Raw genomic sequence first — 21684 nt, 5'->3', positions numbered from 1 at the left:
GCCAGAATTCATGAATCCAATCTGGTCCGGGGGCTTTCCAGTTAGGAACTTTACCCATTTGTTCTTTCACATCACCCGTGCTTATGACAATATTCCTTTGTTTCCTTCCTTCTTGTAACTCTCTTGATAGTTCCTATCCACCTTGCATGCCTTTTATGCACCACACTGTTTCCTCATAATCCGTTCCAGAACTCTTTGGCTTGATTTGCTTCAGGGGTAATATTTTCCCCATTGTCTCCTAAAGTTCAGAAGAATTGCTTCGGGTTATTTTTGAACAATCTATTCTCGAACTGCTTATTTCTTTTCCCCAAAAACAGAGGATCGTGGCTTTTTGTCATGATCCTCTGTTTTAACTGCTCTATTAATTCATCAATCTCGTTCTTCCGTGTTTTATATTTCTTCTCTAATTTTTTTTTCCAGTTTCCTCTTAACCATTGCTTTATTTTTCCTAGATCTTGCCTTGCCCACATTATATCCCTTTCAATGTGTCGTTTCCACCATGGTTCTTTTGCTCCGCCATTTTTTGTTCTCTTAAGTTGTAGTTTCTTCTCAACAAGTAGCGCAATAGCCCGGAGAAGATTCCTTGTTTGTGTTATGTCCTCCGTCTGGATGTGTGGTATGACAGTATTTATCTTTTGTGTTACTTTATTTATCATACTCCTATCTACCCATCTCATATTCGTGTGGATTTTTTCTTCTGGAGCATTCATCAAGTCGGTGAGTCGTCTTTGAATTTCAAGAGATTCGTTATCTAATTTGTTCATTTCCCCTGCATGTCCACCCACCGCAGTATCAGGGTTCACTGTATAACGTTCCTGTTCGTCATCCTTAATAGCCCCAACACCATTCCCTGTTCCTCCTGTCTACTCTTCTCCATGCTTTCAATTCTTATCTGTTTTCAACTCCGACCAACCTTCATAGCCAATCCACAGGGCTCTCAGACTCTCACTAATCTGAGATATTTCTATTCCTGTTAAGTAATCCTTCCTCCTAATCACTCTCACTTGGTTCATTAGTTTATTTTCTGACATTGCACACATGTCCTTTTCCATCCAAAATTTCATGGTACGTCGGCCTACACCGCGACTTCTTTCCAGCTTTGCTTTTTCATGACATTCAATAAGTGTATCGTACTCTTCCTTCATCCACTTATGTCTGTTTTTGCGCACACCGTGTATGTGATCTGTTGTGACATAACGGCCGTCCGATGCCAGATCACTGCCTCTAATGCGGGTGGCTTCGGACGTGCCGGGCGGGAAACTTTCACCATGATCGGCTTCATTCTCGCCGTTAATTTTTTCCTTGTGTTGCATCATGATTTCATGAGTCGTTCGTGGGTTTCCCGCGAGAGTTGTTAGTGAGATCCCATCTCTCTCTTCCTCTCTTTATTTGTATAAACACGTGCACATGTATATACATACACATATATACAAATAACGTGCTTGCATTGAGTCGCCTCCATAACCACAGTGATTATCATTACCACCATCGTTCTGCCTATAGCATTTAAGATTATCAATAATAATATGGATCCCAGTCTATTGCAGCAGATCTTCGTCACTATTTATCAAATACTCAGCAAGCGTTCTCCTTTCACTCCTTATACAATGGTCTATACTAATCAGTCCTCAGCCACTTTTCTTTCTTTTCATGTGCAGTCTGTTTACGTTTGCAGTTAACTCTTAATACTATCTTTTGCTCTCCCTGCATTGGGTGTGCCAATTTCAGGCACTCACTAACGATGTGCCATACCGTTTCACCCCTCTCACCACACATTCTGCTTTTGTCGCTATCGGTAGTGTTGTCTATTCTGCATTTCATGTAACTGGTTCTTAACGCGTGATCCTGAGCTGCGCATATGAGTGCTTCTGTCTCTATCTTCAGGACACTCCTCCTCATCCATAGCCACCGGTCCTCTGCATCTGTCTTGGCGTTCACATCTCTTGTAAACTGACCGAACATTTTCTTTTCCTTTCATGCTTTTTCTTTTTTTCTTTGGTCATTTATTGTTTAAATTTTCCTTTAGTTACACAATTTTCAGTTTTAATGACGCCGGCCTTCTTCGTGTGTTTCAACAGTGGCTCCACGGCATTTTTATATACCACTCTAGACTGTTTTCCTCTGCTTCGATACAGTCCCGGCAACTGATCAAACCTCTCCCACCTTTTCTTCTGGAAGCCTATCGGTGTCACTCTTACGGTGGAAGGCTCCGTGTACTGTCAACCTTTTTCTGGTCTTGGTTTCCATTTTCCTCACTTCTCTTTTTTGCCATTTTATAATACTACTACTAATAATAATGATGATGATAATAATAATAATAATAATAATAATAATAATAATAATAATAATAATAATAATAATAATTATTATTATTATTATTATTATTATTATTATTATTATACACAGGAGTGGCTGTACGACCTCAGATCACATGACATGCATGTGATGGTTGCTACAGTGACCAAGCTGGACGGTCTACAAGCCTTCTCGCCCCTCCTAAATGACTACGAGAAAATCATGTCTCCTAGCCGGACCGGAGGGTGAGGGGGTGTAGTAGTACTGGTTCGAAAAGGCTTGGCTCTGCAGACAAGTACAGTCTATGTAGACCCAGAAGGTGGGCTGGTCGTCCTTGATGTGACATACAGTAGTAAGGCCTTCAGGTTGATCGGGATCTATGCACCTTGTGCTAGAGGATTTCAAACTGATTATTATCGGCGCTTAGAGAACTTTCTCGTAACGTCGAAGACATTAATGGTGTTAGGAGACTATAACGCTATAGTTGATGCACGCATCGATAGCGTTGGCTCGATCCATAGGAAAGTAAACTCTTGCGTCGTAGATCTGCTTAAGCGTTTTCAGCTGGCAGATCGTTACAGACTTGACCATCCGAACGTCCCAGAGTGGACCTGGATGAGCGGCGATGGAAGGTTCAAGTCTTACTTAGATAGAATAGTGATAAGGACTGGAGATAAGTCTAGTTTTAGCTGTCCACAGCTCGATCAAGTAGCTTACACTGACCATAGAATGGTCAAGTGTACACTGGATGTAGATAGTACAGTTAAGAGAGGAACCGGCTACTGGAAGCTGAACAAGTCTATTTTGACTTGCGAGGCATACCATAGCCGGATTAAAGGGTTAGTACCGGCGCTGTGGTTAACAACCGATGGTGGTTCGCCCTCAAGAGAGCCATTCGTTTTGAGTCTATTAGGTTTAGCCGTCAGCTAAACTAGATAAGGCCAGAATAAAAGGACAACTAGTTAAGGACCTAGAGAAGACGTTGAGGTTGGGCTCTGCATCTCACATTTTGGCAGCGAGAACGGCCTTGGACCGTCACCTCAAAGCCAAACACAAGGGGTGCAGAGTTCGGGCTAAAGTACGCGCATTGGGCCGTGAGGGAATTAACGTTGCCGGATGGGCCCGTACGGTAGAAACCCAGTGTGGCAATGATGCCACAATTAGGTCTCTTGTCAATGATAATGGGTGTTCGGTCGATGGATGGGACGAGATGTGCGAGGCGCTTCACAAGCACTTTGCCGAGTTATTCGGGAGTGGCAGGGCGCTGGATCATGGCGAGGCCCTTAGGGACTTCCTGCCTGGCGGCCCGCGTCTCTCGGCACGAGAGGCTGAGTGCTGTGAGGGGCCAGTCATGGCCGAGGAGGTGATCGAGGTACTGGGCGAATGCCCCGGGGAGAAGTCGCTCGATCTCGATGGTCTGCCTTACGAATTCTACAAAAGTATGCCAGACTTGTTCGGGCACCTGCTGGCCAGCGTCTACGCCAATTGGCAGCAGAACGGGAGAATTCCCAAGTCTGTGAGCCGAGGGGTGGTGACGTTGATCAGGAAGGACCCGAGCAAGGGGGACGAAATAGGGAACTTCAGGCCCATAACTCTGCTGAACACGGAGTTAAAGATTTTGGCCAAGGTGCTAGCGAAAAGGTTGGCGCGGGTCGTGGACAAACTTGTCGGGGAAGCGCAAACGTGCGCTATCCCGGGCAGGACGATCTACGACAATCTACACCTTATACACTACTCCTTAGAGAGGGTGGAAAAACTTTCTGGTGCAGGGGTGGGGGGCACTGGTACATTTAGACCAGTCTAAGGCTTTCGATAGGGTCGACCATCGGTACTTGGCGGCGATCCTCGGGAAGGCTGGCCTAGACCCGACCTTCCGCGGTTGGATTGCTGCGTTGTACAGCGACATCGAGTCTGTCGTAAAAGTGAACGGTTTCCTTTCGAAGCCGTTCGGGATCGAACGCTCAGTGCGGCAGAGGTGTCCCCTGTCTCCGCTTTTGTATGTGTTGGCCCTCGAGCCATTGCTGCGGAGGATGGAGGCGATAGGGGGTGCACCGCATGATCTATGGTGTAGAAGAGGAGCTACGGCGTATGCGGATGACATCACCATCAGCGTGACGGATGAGGGCCAGCTTCCAGTGGTGGAAGAGGCTATCAAAAGTTACGAGGCGGTGGCAAGAGCAAAGGTTAACACGGACAAGTCGATTGAGATTGTGCCGCCTCCTTCCCTCAACAGGGAAAGGAAGGCTTGCTTTTCCTGCGAAGTAGCCATACTGAAAGAAACAGTATGGAAGACGCGCGTAAGAGGCATAGTGACGGATACCTTTGTATCTGGCCAGGGTTAGTTAACTTTTTTTGCTACCACCTCAGTAGTAAGATCATGCTGGAGAAGAGGTACTTGTCACGAGACAGATTCATGAGAAGATGGAAGCCTGTGGCGAGGAAGCTGGGAGTGTTTTGGCACCAGGTAAGTGGAAGCCAAAAACAAGGGAAAGAAAAAGCAAGGGGTCTACCCTAGTGGTCGGATGCCTATCCTTCAGGAAAGCCATTACAAATTGCATCTGTAATGAGCAATGCTTTAATCGAACATTGTAAATATAATCAAATTATTCTTGTATATTTAAAATTGTAAATATTTAATCGATACAGCTACTTCACCCCTTTTATGTTTGTCTGTCCTTGTTCGTCCCCTCTTTGTAATGCATTTATGGCAAATATTTATGAAATAAAGTAGCTTGCTTACCAACCATATGATTTCGGGTTCAGTTCCAGTACTATTTCCATACATTTGACTCTCGAATCGCCTGGTATTTCAACATCTATTGTTCTTGCTTCTGTTTCATCTTTATGGATGATCACGGTACCTGGCCGTCTTGCCTCTATGACTTGGTCGCACTGTATGTTCAAATCCCAGAGTATTTTGCCGTATTCATATTCCATTACTCGTTCTGGTTTGTGTTCATACCATTGTTCGGCTCCCTCGGGGTTTGATTTACCGCACAACAGCCAGTGGACATATCTGGCCACATTGTCGTATCTCCTTTTGTATTCGCGTTGTGCGAGCTTACAACACTCACTAACAATATGGCTTATACTTTCTCCCTTCTCAGAGCACATCCTGCATTGTGGCGAGTCAGTGCTTTTATCAATGTGATATTTGGAGTAGTTTGTTCTGAGAGCTTGTTCTTGAGTGCTGCACACTAATGCTCAGTGGGCCCTTTTAAGTCTCCTTTCTGCACCCATTCCCATCAATCTCATCTTTATTCTTCAAGAACTCACTGTGCATTTTTTTGTCCTGCCAAAGTTTCTTCCTCTGCTCTCTCTGGTCTTTCTTAAATTGTGTTGGATCTACAGCTTCGTTCATTTTTAAAGTTCTCTGCATATTCACTGCTTCAATCATTTCTTCTTTACTCCCCTTGACATGCCAAGCCATGCTATTCTCCTCTACCCTTATACAACCTTCACAACCCACCAATCCCCGTCCTCCTTCTTTCCTTTTTACATACATTATTATTATTATTATTATTACTATTATTATTATTATTATTATTATTATTATTATTATTAATAATAATATTAATAATAATAATAATAATAATAATAATAATAATGAGTGAGAGAGCAGTGCATGCCATCAAAGTGACACTGGGGTAAAATATACGAAGCCCAGTATACCCATCATGACTACCCGTCTGATAAGGGTTCACCAGGTACATGCATCACAATCATATGTGTGCAACATGATGATCTCATATCAAGATAAACAGCGCATGACCTTACAGGTGGGGCCCAGTTAGAATTTTCTTCAGGTCGAGTAGCCCATCCCGCACAAATGGTCCTTAACACTCACGTTTCCAGAGTTATTCAAACTCCAAAGAATTCTTCTCAACACGTGGCCATGATGCTCACTCACTACTTCTGCTCGTGATCAGAGATGCACATATCGTCAGCCACCAAGGGACATGCTCAACTGGTTAAGGTCAAACAACTGACAAGCAGATCTGTGGTATTGAGCAGAATATTTGCTGTAGCCCATCTTTTTATACTAAGATAAAACATGTACATGATAACACTTCCTATCAGTTAAGATAAGAAGCTATGAGAGCCAGTACCTAGTAGTGCACCAGGGTATTTGTTATTATTATTATTATTTTATGTTTGACTTTTGTTTTGCATTTGTACAAGTTGGATCCAAGTCTCACCCAGAGACCTCAAGAGACAACAAGTTAGAAGTTCATGTAGGTGTTATGCCTAGGGTACCATATATTTGGATTTGTACAGTTTTGTTCAAGTGAATGTTTAAGAAACCATAAGAAAATTATGTTTGCTTTAAAATTTGAGATCACATAGACTATTTTACGTAGGATATGGGCAGTTCCCATGAGCACTATCTTTTGGACTTCAGCCATTTTGGGGTTTCCTGGTATCTGAGCTAGGTAGTAATCAGCCCGTTTCGCTGTCATTCCCAGGGCACCTATGACAATAGGTATTGTTTTCGTCTTCAGATTCCACATTTTGCTAATTTCTATTTCAAGATCTTTATATTTGCTCAGTTTTTGGTAGGTCTTGACAGATACGTTTATATCAATTAGGACAGTCATATCAATGAGGAGGCATGATTTTTGTCTGAAGTCTTTCAGTATGATGTCTGGCCTATTTGCGTCTATCTTTCTGTCAGTTTGAATGGTGAAGTTCCAGAGGAGTGCAATGTGATCATTTTCAAGTACTGGGGGTGGTTTGTGTTCCCACCAGTTTTTATCATGGGGCAAGTCCAGGTTTTTGCATATTACCCAGTGAATATATTGTGCAGCTCTATCATGCCTGTTGAGATACTCTGTAGGCGCAAGCAGACTGCACATGGAGACAACATGATCGATGGTCTCATTTTGTTGTTGGCATATACGACATAATGGGGAGCTGCCGTTCTTTAATATGTTGGCCTGGTAGTTCTTTGTAGGTAGGCATTGATCTTGGGCTGCTATGATAAACCCCTCTGTTTCTGATTTCAATCCAGAGGCCATTAACCATTGGTGGGTAAGGGCTTTGTCAATATCTGCATTATTCGCTCTCTTTGGGTATTTGCCATTGAGAGGTTTTCCATGCCATTTTTCAGTCATAATAGCTAAGGCAGCAATTTTAGCACGGGTTTTCAAGCGCTTAGCTTTTTCTGTAGGTGTTTCTAGTTCGTCTAATTCTTGAATTTGTTGCAATTGGAATTCACTTAGATATTCCTTTGCCTGTTTTGTTACTGAGTAAGATGCTTTCTTGCTTTCATATTTTAAGACAAGTTTTAGCATCCAGTCCTCAGAGTTTTTCATATAGGTGTCTAGGCCAATTGTGGCTACCTTCATTGATAATGCCAGCTGTAGTAGTCCTCGACCTCCCTTATTATTATTATTATTATTATTTTTTTTTTATTTTTTTTTATTTTTTTTTTTATTATTATTATTTTCATATACACACAACAGATTAGACTGTTGGAAAAGAGAAAAATCTTATCATCGGGCTACAAGTAACCTTAGATGCCAAGAACCCACCTAAGTATCCTAGCTGTCCCTAATGACACTGTTTTGTGGAGCTGTACTAAACTGGGTTTTATGCCTTTGTGCCTGGAGCTGTCGGCCACCTGTTCATTGGGCCTGCAACTCGACACCTGGAGAGGCAGGCCCATGTCTTCCGACAGCGTCGTGGGACGCTGGACAGAAGGACCGGTTAAATTTCTCAGGGTCTGGTTCCGTCCAGATCACCAGGTGATGTGGTGGGGAGCAGAGTGGGCCAATCTCACCCAGAAATGGGCTGAGAAAAAGCTATCCCTGAAAGGTGGGGCAGAGGTGGCGAATGCTTAAATCGCACCCATCATCTACTACCGCCTCATCTTCGTGTTTTGTTCGTTTCGAGTCTGACCAAACTGGGAGGCTTACTTTTCCGCTTTCTGTGGAAGGAACGCATTCCACTGGTCGGCCAATCCATTTGTTGTCAACACCCACTGAATGGAGGGCTGAGCATGCCAACGTCGACAAGAATGATTTGGCTGGTCTGTTCGGGAGAACTTTCGGCCCGGCGCCCATGGATAACTTCCAGAAATCCTTGGCCTAGTAGTGCTACTGGGGGGGGGGGGGGGCAGTACCTGTTCGGGATAAACTCGACAGGCACGGAAGTGCAGTTAGCCGGGCTTGCCTGAGATGCAGGCAGTCAGTCGGGCTTAAGCGAGGAAACCGTTCTGCATGCTCTCGTCCAGTGCCCGAGGATTTCTGACTTGTAGGTTTATATCGAACACCCGCTGTCGCGTGTAGGACGACCCGGCTATCAGCTGAGTCCATTGTGAAGATAGTCTCACTGCCTTCCTTTGGCCGGGAAAGGCAGGCTGTTTTTCTTTGCCTTGTGACCTTAGCGAAAGAGGTTGTGTGGTGGACCAGATTGAAAATGCTAAAGACAGATACTTTCCTCTTTGGCCAAGTCTGCATCATCTTTTTCAAACTTCACTTGAAAAGGAAAGTGAAGGTGGGGAGGGAAGTTCTGCCCTCCACTTCCCACCCGTAATTTTACTAAAAGGTGGGTGAATGTCACAAGAATGAACCGAGAGTGAATGGACCTACTCTAAGCATGCACCTGTAGACAAAGTAGAAAGGGCACTTACTCTGGTGGTCAGGACTGTTGTGGACTTGTGGAGTTTTCACGTGCAATCCTAAGAGGTCTCCCTCTTTGGGGTAATGTTGTTGTTATGTTCAATTCTTGTGCTTTTTAATTGTTTACACAACTTTCTGCAACCCCACATTATATTTGTTTTGTATTGTTCATACTGTTTTTTCTTTATGCAAAACCTTTGTGGTTAATGAAGAAATTATTATTATTATTATTTTTATTAATATCGAACAGCTGCTGTTGCGTGTAGGACGGATCTGGCTATCAGCTGAATCCATAGCGAAGATTGCCCCGCCGCCCTCCTTTAGCGGGAGGGGCAGGCAATTTTTATTCGTTTGGTGGCTGTAGCAAAAGATGTGGTGTGGTGGACACGTTTGAAAGGGCTAAAGACACACACTTTCCTCTTTGGCCAAGCCCTTTTTCAAGTTTCACTTGAAAAGGAAAGTGGGGGTGGAGAGTGTGAAAGGATCCATTTTGAGCATGCATTTGTGAAAAATAAAAGGGCACCCGTAGCTTTTGTGAGTTTTTCCCCAAGTAGCCTTAAAGCGCCTCCCCGCATTCGGAGTTTTATTTATTTTTCTTTGTTGTTTTATTTATGTTCTGAAAGCCTTTGTATCGTCATGTTTTGTTATTTCGTGTTGCTTTTATGCTAGCCCTTGTGGCCAAAAAAGAATTTATTATTATTGCTGTTGTCGGCGAGTGTAGATGTGTTTTTGTGAGCTGCGTAAGCTGGAATTTTTGAAGGCTATTTCTCTGCTTTGTTGAATTTGTTAATTTTGTGAACCTTTCTATTTAACTAGAAGAGTTTGTTGTTGAAAGTTCGCCCATTTAGGAGCAATTTTTGACATTTTTGTCCTTTTAAAAAATATTTTTGGTTTTCGTTTTAACGAAAAGCCGCTGTCAAGGGGAGTAGAAGTAGCTATCATAACAACCAATACTCTGTTGATTTCCCGTCTCTAAACACGTCTGCAACACAGAAAACACACAGAAAAAGAAAGAAGAAAATTCTTCCAGCACCATCACCACCACCATCACCATGAACAAAGACGACGTAGAAAAGTCAAACCAAAAACAAACAAAAATGAAAAGAAAAAGTACTGACGCCTATACAAAAGACAAACATGACGCACGCGGTTTCGCTTCAGCGGCGAGACAAATGAAGGAAAAACTCAATCTCACATTGGATCAAATAAAAAACGCAAAGGACCCGTTAACAAGAAATGGAAACGGTGTACTTCTAAACACGCCTAATGAATTAATAAGAGAAACGAACAGAAAGACAGTATATATAAATGCCTAAGAAAAAAAAAAAAAAAAAAAAAAAGAGTGGAACTCAACAGCGGCTCGAAATAATACTCAGACCAGGAAATACAAAACATATGTAACGGTTCTGTGGAAGTGTGTTTTGCATCAGAAGAAGCAGCAAAACAGCATTCCACAGAGTCTCTAAGAACGGAGGAATTCTTGCTCGTGTCGTCATACTTTGGTCGGCGCGTGACAAAAATAAAAATTGGGGAGGTGCCCCCAGAAATAAATATATGCTGGCTGTGACCGCTGTCCCCTTAGGCATAGAGAATACCGTCGCAATACTGGAAGTGCACAAGTTGCACCAACAAAATTGGTCGGATCAGTGGATGGAGCTCCATGTTCAAATTGAACAAGAGAGCATAAATTCCATCACCGGCTCGATAAATTTGCCAGACGGCGCCAGGCTTCACGTCACTGTGGAGAGCAGGAGGTCAAGGTGTTACCTTTGCGGAGATGACAGACACCTGAAGGTCAACTGTCCCATATAAAGCAACAGCTACAGCAGCCACAGCAGAAAAAAGTGGTCCCCGCATCACCGACACCATCATCACTAGCAACACCAGCAGCGACGCTGCCTGCGTCCGTCGTCGGGGCACCACCAACACCCGCAACAGAGTTGACGCCGGCCGGAGTGCCATCATCAGGAGCAGTAGTAGCACCCCCCCCCCCCACCTCCATCAGGAGTGACACCACCACCAGCATTGACAGCAGTAGCAGCAGCAACGGGTGGGGCCCCGTGGGACACCCTAAACAAAGACCCACAAGACATCCATCCTCCTTCCCGACCAAAACCACTCGGACTGCTCGAGTACTGAGGTCGAGAGGGGGGAGTGGCACACTGCCCACCAAAAACAAAAGAAAGAAAATATCTAGAGAGACATCGGATAAACAGGGGAGGCGCAATAAACAATTTGAACTCCTCAGCAGCAGCAACACACACACACAACAAACAACAACACCACCTTCACCAATACTACCACTTACAACACAGACAGACTTCACAAGCGCTATCAACCTCACAGCAATAGACACAAACAACACAGATCTTGTGACACATCTTAGAGACAAAACAGACATCACAACAGAAGATTTTCTCTTCCCGACGCAAAACGTACCACCACCACACATACAAATTCTAAAAGCCACACAACACACATACAACACTATAAAAACGAACTTTCCAGAAGCTGTTGGGTCATTTCAGGGAACCCTCTGCAAACGACTCTACAAAAACCTCGTGGAAACACCCACACGAAGCAACAAAGAGGCCACCCCAGCAGAGAACAGTAGTAAGTAGAGCTCTTCTCCACCCTAATTATTATTTTTTTTTAGCACGCTGATGTTCAGAATAGGTTGTATAAATGACAGGGGCCTCGGGTCGCCTAGGAAACAAGGTCACCTTTTAAACGATCAGAGGTCCTTCAGTGTAGACGTAACAGCCATTAGTGAAACCAGGCTTTCCGAACCACAGGACCTCATGACCCTTTTTGCTGGATACGAAATCTTCCTATCTCCGTGTCGGCCGGGTGGTACTGCGGTGCTTTTCCGGAAAGGCCTGGATCTGAAAATAAAGGCAATCTTCCTGGATCCAGAAAGTAAGTTGATGGTCCTGGGTGTGAACACCAGTGATGGCAGTACCTTCAGACCAATGGCTGCCTATGCTCCTCCGACAGGGGCAGGGCGGCCAGATTACTTCAAGCATCTGAAGGTTTTCCTAGGAACGTCTCGCACTTTAGTACTAGTAGGGGACTGGAACGCTGTCTTAGACGAACGTTTTGATCGTGTGGAAATATCTGACAGGAGAGATGGGTGCAAAAGCCTCACACCCCTGCTCAGATATTTTCAACCACCTGCCAGGTACCGACTAGATTACCCGAATGTGCCAGTGTGGACTAGGAATCATCTAGATCGTATTTAGATAGAGTTTTTTTGTAAGCCAGCGGATAAGGATAGTATAGGTTGTCCAGTTTCAGATAGTCAGCTACACAGACCACAGATTCGTGATCTGTACGGTCGACTTAGATAGGCTCCAAGACAGAATCCCGGTTACTGGAAGCTGAACACGTCGTTACCGGCATGTCAAGCTTACAGAGACCGGATTAACCTTTTAGTGAAGAGAACGTTGACGGGGGCAATCGCCAACAACAACTGGTAGTTTGCTCTTAAAAGGGCAATTAGAGTAGAATCCTTTAGGTTTAGTAAGGCATTAGCGGTAGAAAGAAATAGAATAGAGGGAAATTTAGTTAGAAAGTTAGATGAGGCACTTAGGAAAGGTGTCGCAACCGACGTGTTGGCGGCGAGGTTGGCCCTCGACCAATTTTTCGACGCCAAATGCGATGGCTGTGTTGTTAGAGCTAAGGCACGTCCATTAAGCGGGGAGGGGACTAAAGCCGCTCGATAGGCTCGAGTGGCGGAGGCAAAACGTGGCAACAAAACCACCATTCGGTGTTTGGTGGACCAGCACAAGCGTGTAGTATTTGAACCAGAGCAGATGTGTACGGCCTTTCAGCAGCACTTTGCTCGACTGTTCGGGACGCGACCTGAATGGCCTGCCCCAACTCTCAGCGAGCGAGGCAGAGTGCTGCGAAAGACCGATAACAGCCTGGGGAGTACAGGAGACGAGGAAAAGCTGTACGAGAGGCAGATCGACGAGCTTGGATGGTCTTCCCTACGAGTTTTATATTTCAATGCCAGACTTGTTTGCGGGCCTCTCGGCACACGTCAACCTCCACTGGCAACAAAATGGGAGAATTCCAACTTTTGTTTGTCGAGGGGCGGTGGCATGTTGAAAAAGGACACAAACAAGGGGAACGTTATAGAAAATTTTCAGGTCCATCACTCTGCTCAATGCAGAGTTGAAGATTTTGGCCAAGGTGTTAGCCAAGAGGTTGGCGCTTGTCGTGAACAAGCTGATTGGTGAGGCGCAAATATATGCCATCCCAACCAGGACTATTCACAACCTCCATCTCATGTGAGGGTGGGTAAAAAAGCTGGCATGGTTGTGGCTCCGATCAATTTAGATCAATCTAAAGCCTTCAACAAAGTCGACCATCGATACTCGGCAGCTGTTCTCAGGACAGCCGGTTTCAGTCTGGTCTTCCGTGCATGGATCGCTGCTTTATACAGCGGCATCTGTTCTGTTGTTCGGGTGAACCTGTCAGAATCATTCAGCATCTTGCACTCGGTCCGTCAGGGGTGTCCTCTCTTTTCCCTTCTGTATATACTGTCTCTTGAGCCACTACTGCGGAAGTTGAAGCTATTGAGGCGTGTCCCACGTGATTTAGGATGTGAGAGAAGCGTGTCAGCTTACGCCAATGATGTCACCGTGATTGTGTCAAGGCATTGGCATATAGACCTGACTGGCGACGCACTAAACGAATATGAAGCGGTGACAGGAGCAAAAATTAATGCAGAAAAGTCAGTGGTCTTGCAGCTCGGCACCTGAAGAGACAAGTTCATGCCGTCCAACAGCGTCGTGGGGCGTTGGACAGACGGTCCGGTTAAATTGCTCGGGATCTGGTTCGGTCCAGACATCCAGATGGAGAAAAACTGGGACGAGGTAACGAACAGGCTGACCAATCTCACCCAGAAATGGGCCGAGAGAAGCTGTCCCTGAAAGGTCGAACGGAGGTGGTGATGCGTACATCGCATCCGTCATCTATTACCGCTTGACTGTCGTCCTTTGCACCATTTCCTGGTCGACCAAGCTGGTGCGCTTACTCTTCCACTTTCTGTGGAAGGGGCGCTTTCCACTGGTCAGGCGCTCTATCTGCTGTCAACAGCCATTGAATGGAGGGCTGGGCATGCCGTGGTTGCTGATGCGCAGATATGCGCTCAGGCTACAGCATCTCCAGCGTTTTCTTGACAGTGAGCAGAAGTGTTCACGGTTTGTCAGACTCACTCTTCCACAGTTCGTCTCATTGACTGAGCTGCACTCCTGGATTAAGTGTAGACCGAGGAGGGGCGCTTGGCACCTCGAGTAACAGCAGAAGCAATGGATTGGTACGTATTCCGTAAGCTACAGGATAGCTGCAGCATTAACAGAAAGTGCGCCTCTTCTGGACTTGAAATAGATACATTCTATCACACTTACAAGGCTATGCTTTTGCTGTCTAAGAACAGGAGATAGCTAAAAAATACTTGAGACGTAAAAAAACACAAAGATACGCCACTCACCCCGTTCTGATGGAAAATGTTAGTTATGCAATACCAGCCTAGAAGATATCACCCACATCACCAGCAAGCTCTCCTAAAATACCCGCAAGATCCAACCTACTCTTGAGACATGATATACTTGCAAAAACTATTTGCAATGTTATCCATAGGAAGGATTGCCCTGGTAAATACATCAAGGGCATGTAAGAACCAAAATTTTATTGGTAGAATATTCCAATAAAAACTGTAATCCGCTGCAAAACCAACAAACCTGATTTAAGGCATGCACCATTGTTAAGGTCAACTGGCAGATGTGAAAGTATTTTCAAAACTTAGGAAAAAGAGAGCATTTATGGTGAACTAATGCGAGACTTATGCTGGGACTTTCCAAGAGAGAGAGAGAGAGAGAGAGAGAGAAAGAAAGAAAAAATGACGCGTTTCCTTGGAATCCAAACTGTAAGCGACACAATAAAAATTTGTAAGACATTCCAAGCTCCACTGGAGATTCTTTAAATGAATCTTAGTTCAATTCATCTACAAAGACACATATGTAAAAAATATCATGCAGACACACAAGCGTACGCACAAAAACCTGTAAACTAAAGAGTTATGTTCATACAAAATAAGTGCAGGCACCTACATATATACAAACTCCGGGAACTGTCTTAGCTCACTTTGCTTGCGAAAGGCTTGCACTTCAGGATGACGGACTTAAATCTCATGATCTCGGACTTAAATACATGACTACATATACCTCTGTCAGTCCTGTCTGTCAGTGTGTGCGCATGCATGTGTGTGTGTGTTGATAAGTATATGTGTGTGCGCGCGCATACACTTGTCCAAGATTCCACGCATTGGGACTAAACCCAGAATCATGTGGTTGAGAAGCAGGCCTACACACACACACACACACACACACACACACACACACACACACACACACACACACAAACACACACACACACACATATATATATATATATATATATATATATATATATATATATATATATATATATACATATATAGAATAAACCGCACACTCAACAATAAATATAAAAATACGTATATTTCCAGCGATCGAGTAGGCCCAATTTGTTTCCAAAGCTGAACGTACAGGGGAATTAACTCTGTTGATAAAAATGCGTAGTTCATGTTCTTGATTTGTACTACTTATAATCGTCGTAACTCACTCGTAATTCTACTTCTCTGCTAAGTAATAACATTTTCCAAATGCTTACTGCTTCCTGTCGCATTGTCTAAATAATGTCCACTTGCTGATATTATAGTACAAATTTTTAGAAAATGCTCTTATAAAAAGAAAAAAGATATGGGTACTTTTGGTGCTCTCACCCCCCATTAAAAAATTGGCTTTTCTTTCCTAGTTTTATGAAAAATATCGGTACTTTTGGTTATCACCATCGTATTTTCTTAAGAAATTTTTGTCCATGTTGTGTGTGATGATATTTACGAGTGAATGACTTCATAAGTAGAAAAATAAGGGGAGGTAATTGGTTATCGCTATTATTGCTATTGTTGTGGGCAAGGGAGATAACTGTTCAGCTTTCGATAAGGGGATGGGAATACACACCTACACACACACACACACACACACACACATACACACACACACATACACACACACAAAGGGTTTCGAAAAACTTGTTTAGTGAGGGGATTTATGTAGTGATGTAATCGTGAATTGACATATGTAAAAAAGTTAACCAACTTTTATCTTTTTACATATTTCAATATGCATGCATATCAAGACGTGTTCTGTATTTTTCAATGAAAAAAGTTTCTTTATTTAAACGTTCTTGTGGAGAAATTGTGTCTTTGCACTGGTAGAAGGAGAAGACTGTGAAATTTGGTTTGATGTTATCTGCACTTTTTTCCTATATGTTCACTGAGAGGAATTTGCATGTATTGCGGGAAATGGATTTGCTCTTTATAATAACGATAACCAATTACCTCCCCTTATTTTTTAACTCGTAAATATCATTACACACAACATGGACAAAAATTTTTTCTTCAGAAAATACATATTCAAATAAGTAAACCATAATATCATGAATAGCGCAAGCGAAACCGGTCGATATATTAAAAATTATATTAAAACTATGAAAAGTGTGTGTATTTTCTTTTTTTAATTTCTTATATATATTACAACTCACCACGTGGGGATAATCGAAATCCCTTCTTTTTTGTTACTATATAAATATGTGTGTGTGTGTGAACGACTAATTGTTGATATTCCTGTTCATCCTGATGAGGGGTTCATTGCCGAGATGCACCTTAACTCGTAATCGAATCGCGGCAGTGAACTCCCGAAATGGCCAGAGATGCGTTTGACTTGATTTTGTGGAATTCTCTCACGCTCCTGAATTCTGACCTACCATGGTTTTTATGACATGAACTTTTTTGAGATTTTTTAATTGAGGGAAGTAAAAAAAAAAAATTTAGTCGATTGATATTTTATTTAGGTTTTTAGTCGCATGACGCGCTTTAGAATTTTTAGTCGTTTGTATATAAATTCTTGACTGGCCATTCTATATATTTACATTTTTATTTGTATATATATTTTTTACCTTCTGTGTTTTTTTATATTTTTATATATGAATTCTTTTTATATGATAAAGGCCTTGGTAATATTTATATATGATCAAATGTATTGTAGCGTGGTGTTATATAAAGTCATTGACTCGAATTTGATGTTTGTTCTCTAATCAATGTTTTATATATATTTATATATATATATATATATATATATATATATATATATATATATATATATATATATATATATATATATATATATATATATATATATATATATATATATATATATATATATATATATTTATATATATATATACGCGAAGTAGATGGACAGGAACAACTGACGGAGGGATATACTCTTTATGTTGCATGTCTCGTTTCTCTGTTTTTTTATTTTATTTTCGTTGTTCGAAAAAAGTTCGTTTTCTGTTTTCGGTTTTCGTTTCTCATTGTGTTTAAGGTTTTTTTGATGTCCTGTACTCATATATGCATGTATGTATACATATAGATGTAGGTATGTACATATATGTATGGATATATGTATATATCTATTAGTTTAGAATAGAGGCAGATGATGAAGGAAAAGTTCCATATGTGGCTTGTCTGTTTTCCTATGTGTTCATTCTGTTGTCCGTAAAAAAAGTCCGTTTTTTTGTGCTTTGTTTATGTTCCCGTTCCTTTTTTTGACGTCCTGTACCCGGATATGCATCTGTATATACATATAGATGTAGGTATGTACATATATGTATGTATACATGCATATGCTCATATATCATTTGTATTATATATATATATATATATATATATATAAATCAAAATAAGCAACACGGATTTTAAAGATGATTGCAGTACGCACATTTCATGCTACTCAATTTATTTAAGTAATGCAAGCATTACATTAAATGCAATATGTAGAGCAATCTTCAGCTGCACAAAAATGTAGAAAAATTACAGTAGAATAGACATATTATAATTGTGGCAACATTTAAAATCCAAGTGGGAAAAAGAATACATAAAAATCCATCTTGACATAGCCAAGGCTAGTAGACTAGCCTGCTAGCCTTGGCTATGTCAAGATGGATTTTTATGTATTCTTCTTCCCACTTGGATTTTAAATGTTGCCACAATTATAATATGTCTATTCTACTGTAATTTTTCTACATTTTTGTGCAGCTGAAGATTGCTCTACATATTGCATTTAATTTAACGCTTGCATTACTTAAATAAATGGAGTAGCATGAAACGTGCGTACTGCAATCATCTTTAAAATTCGTGTTGCTTATTTTGATTTTTTGATCACCTTGCCCTTAGAATGGTTTTTGGATAATACCATACTATATTCTGGTGCCTAGACATAAGTACCATATTCAATTTTGAATCTAAATCTAAATTCATATATATAAATAAATATATATATATATATATATATATATATATATATATGTGTGTGTGTGTGTGTGTGTGTGTGTGTGTGTGTGTGTGTGTGTGTGTGTGTGTGTGTGTGTGTATATGTGTGTGTGTGTGTGTGTGTGTATATGTGTGTGTGTGTGTGTGTGTATATGTGTGTGTGTGTGTGTGTGTGTGTGTATATGTGTGTGTGTGTGTGTGTGTGTATATGTGTGTGTGTGTGTGTGTGTGTGTGTATTCTCTCGTACGCTTTTACTTGTTTCAGTCATTTGACTGCGGCGATGCTGTAGCACCGCCTTTAATCGAGCAAACCGACCCCAGGACTTATAATTTGCAAGCCTAGTACTTATTCTATCGGTCTCTTTTGCCGAACCGCTAAGTTACAGGGACGTAATCACACCTGGATCAATCGATGTTGGGGGGACAAAAAAAAAACACACACACACACAAATATATATATATATATATACGACCGGCTTCTTTCATTTTTCATCTACCAAATACACTCACTAGGCTTTGGTCGGCCCGAGGCTATAGTAGAAGACACTTGTCCAAGGTGCCACGCAGTGGGGCTGGACCCGGAACCATGTGGTTGGTAATAGAAGCTACTTACCACCAGCCACTCCTACACCGATATATATATATATATATATATATATATATATATAGTGTTGTATTTCAGGATGGTCATTTTTTTTTCCAAATAAACACATGCACTATATATTCGTTCTTCGCTCGTTTATTACCGTTCTTATTTTAACTCATGTCCATTATCCGGAAATCTTTCGTCACACACCTGTGACTCCTTCAGTGACACTTTCCATCCTCGCGTGTGTTCCTGCTCCTCTTATTCCATTCTGTTTTTCTATGATATGTATCTTCATATGCTCATGCACTTGCGTCTGTATTTGTGTGTGTGTGTGTGTGTACGTGTGTGCGTGAGCGTGTACGTGTGTGTGTGTGTGTGAGTGTGCGTGCGTGTACGTACGCATCTCTGTGTTTCGCATGTGTACCTATGTGTGTGTATATAGATTTATGCCTTTTATATTGTCACCGTTATCGTTGTTATTAGTAGCACAATGACCCTTCCCTTACCCCCCCCCCGTTGCCGCTGGCGCTGTCCTTGACCCCAACTTTTGTTACCGTTCCTTTATCTCTCTGTGTTTGTGTGTTCGCTCACGCTGCTGCCATCAGACCTTACTATTGGTTTTCATATTGACTTCCTTCCTTCGAGATGTGCTTTGCAGGCATGCATGATATTTTTTCTCATTCACACAAAATATGCATGAAACGCACATCACGCCGCACAACGCACACACTAGGTTACTTATACACATGCACACACGCTCAAATACGCACACACAGGCTGAAGCGTTTGCACACGCTCACACACACGATAGCCTCACATACATTCTATACAAAGCCTCACACGCATATACACACGTCTATTCGGGGATACACACGCACAAAAACGCTCATCACTTCACAAAATGCATGTACTGGGTTAATTACACACATACACACACACACTCTGATACGCACACAAAGGGCCCACAATTTTAAGCTTGCTTACACATACATCCACATGCGCTCACCCTCATTCATACATACACACTCACACACACCGTCCTTACAGACACACGTGTTTGCACACCCTAGTTCAGCCGGGTCACCATTATTGTCTCCCTTTCGCTCAGCCTCTTTTTTCCGGTCATTTCATCATGTTGGACCGTTTATCTCTACACATTTGTTTTCTCTCTCTCTGTTTTTTTTTTTTTTTTTTTCATTTTCCCTCTCCATTTTTTCCCTCTCAATCCTTTCTGTCGAAGAGCGTAGGCTCGAAACTTTTCCATTCTTCCCGAGCGTTAAGCTAATACACCTGCTTGTTGTTTCCTTACCTGTCTTTGTCTTTTGTAAATTTGAACTACGTGTGTGTGTGTGTGTGTGTGTGTGGTGTGTGTGGTGTGTGTGTGTATCTGCGTTTATCCCCCACCGCTTGATGGTCGGTACTGGTGTCTACGTCCTCGTAAGCTAGCGGTTCAGTAAAAGAGACCGATAAAATAAGTACCAGGCTTTAAAAAAAGTGCTGGGGTCGATAGATTCCACAAAAAATTCCTCAAGGCGGTGCTCAACCATGGCCTCGATCTGATGACTGAAACAAATAAAATATATATATCTTCCGACTTTACGTTCTAAATTCAGATGCTGTCAGGGTGGTCTTTGCCTCTCATCTTTTCGGGGTCGATAAAATAAGTACCAGTTGAACACTAGGATCGATATAATCGACATAACCTCTCCCCATCCCAATTGCTAAAGTTTAAAACCAATATTATATATATATATATAAGTTTTCGCCACATGACGTGATGTAATAGGTATTACTGTGTGCTTAGTTTGGCTTATCACTAAAACTCCGGTCTAAACTGCAATTGAAAAATGTGGTGCTGAAAATGTCTATCAAAGGTGGCTTGAAGTGGTTTCTCATTGAGCTAGTGGATATTAATTAAAATAGAAAATGAATAAGCAAACCGTTTGGCATCATTCCAGAACACTTAATTTAAATATAGAATATAAACATAGTGCAGAATAGTTTTATGCCTGTGTTTGTACAAACTACATAGACAACATATCTTTTTGTTGATTTTTCCGTATCTGCTTATTCAGTTGCTTACTTCCAGATAATTTTTGAACTCCATCTTTTCTTCTAATTTCATGTGTATCGATTAAATATATCCTATCTATTTCGCTTTAGGATGATTGCTTGGGAATGGGGTGTTTAGGCTCTCCAGTATATTACTGGATATGTAGTTATTTCCGGGATGGCTCACTCGTTTATATTTATTATTTTATTTCTAACATTGAATGTGATTTTTAATGTTAGTCTAACTTTTCTTCAGCAATATTATTATTATTATTATTTTTGTTTGTTTATTTAGGTACAAAATGTAAAGTACCAAAGTACTTCGCTTATGGACAAATAACAATTAAACACAACGGTGGGATGATTACCTTTGACTGTAAAGCCGGTTATCATTTATTTGGATCACGGACTCTCCAATGTGACGGAACCAAATGGAATACCACTCTGCCAGCTTGTCTCAGTAAGTAACAGATTTATTTATATATTTTTACTCATTAATTCTTTCTTTTGTATTGTTCGTTCAATAATTTAACTAAATATACAGAGGAGCACCAGATTAAATAACAGAAATTGAGTCCCTTACTTTCTTCGTAGTCGTTTTAAATAATATATTACTGCGAAGGTAAATATAACCGACTGAGTGCCAAAATTAACAGTCCATCGGTGTTCTAATTGATCCG

The 21684-nt window shown here is 41.8% G+C and overlaps 1 protein-coding gene across 2 annotated transcripts in view; it reads left to right on the top strand.

Annotated features, from left to right (window-relative positions):
- Window positions 1-21684, top strand: part of LOC106870652 (C4b-binding protein beta chain-like) — a 373000-nt gene that overhangs the window by 138583 nt on the left and 212733 nt on the right. For both annotated transcript variants that reach the window (XM_089361584.1, XM_089361585.1), the window contains exon 3: window positions 21300-21464. In XM_089361584.1, coding sequence (XP_089217710.1) covers window positions 21300-21464 — 165 coding nt within the window. The remainder of the gene's footprint in view (window positions 1-21299; window positions 21465-21684) is intronic.

Source organism: Octopus bimaculoides, chromosome 13 (assembly GCF_046866305.1).
Source record: "Octopus bimaculoides isolate indiv1 chromosome 13, ASM4686630v1, whole genome shotgun sequence".
Classification (NCBI taxonomy): Eukaryota; Metazoa; Mollusca; class Cephalopoda; order Octopoda; family Octopodidae; genus Octopus; species Octopus bimaculoides.
The sequence above is the reverse complement of the archived record's forward strand: the minus strand, read 5'-3'. Positions and strand labels throughout refer to the sequence as shown.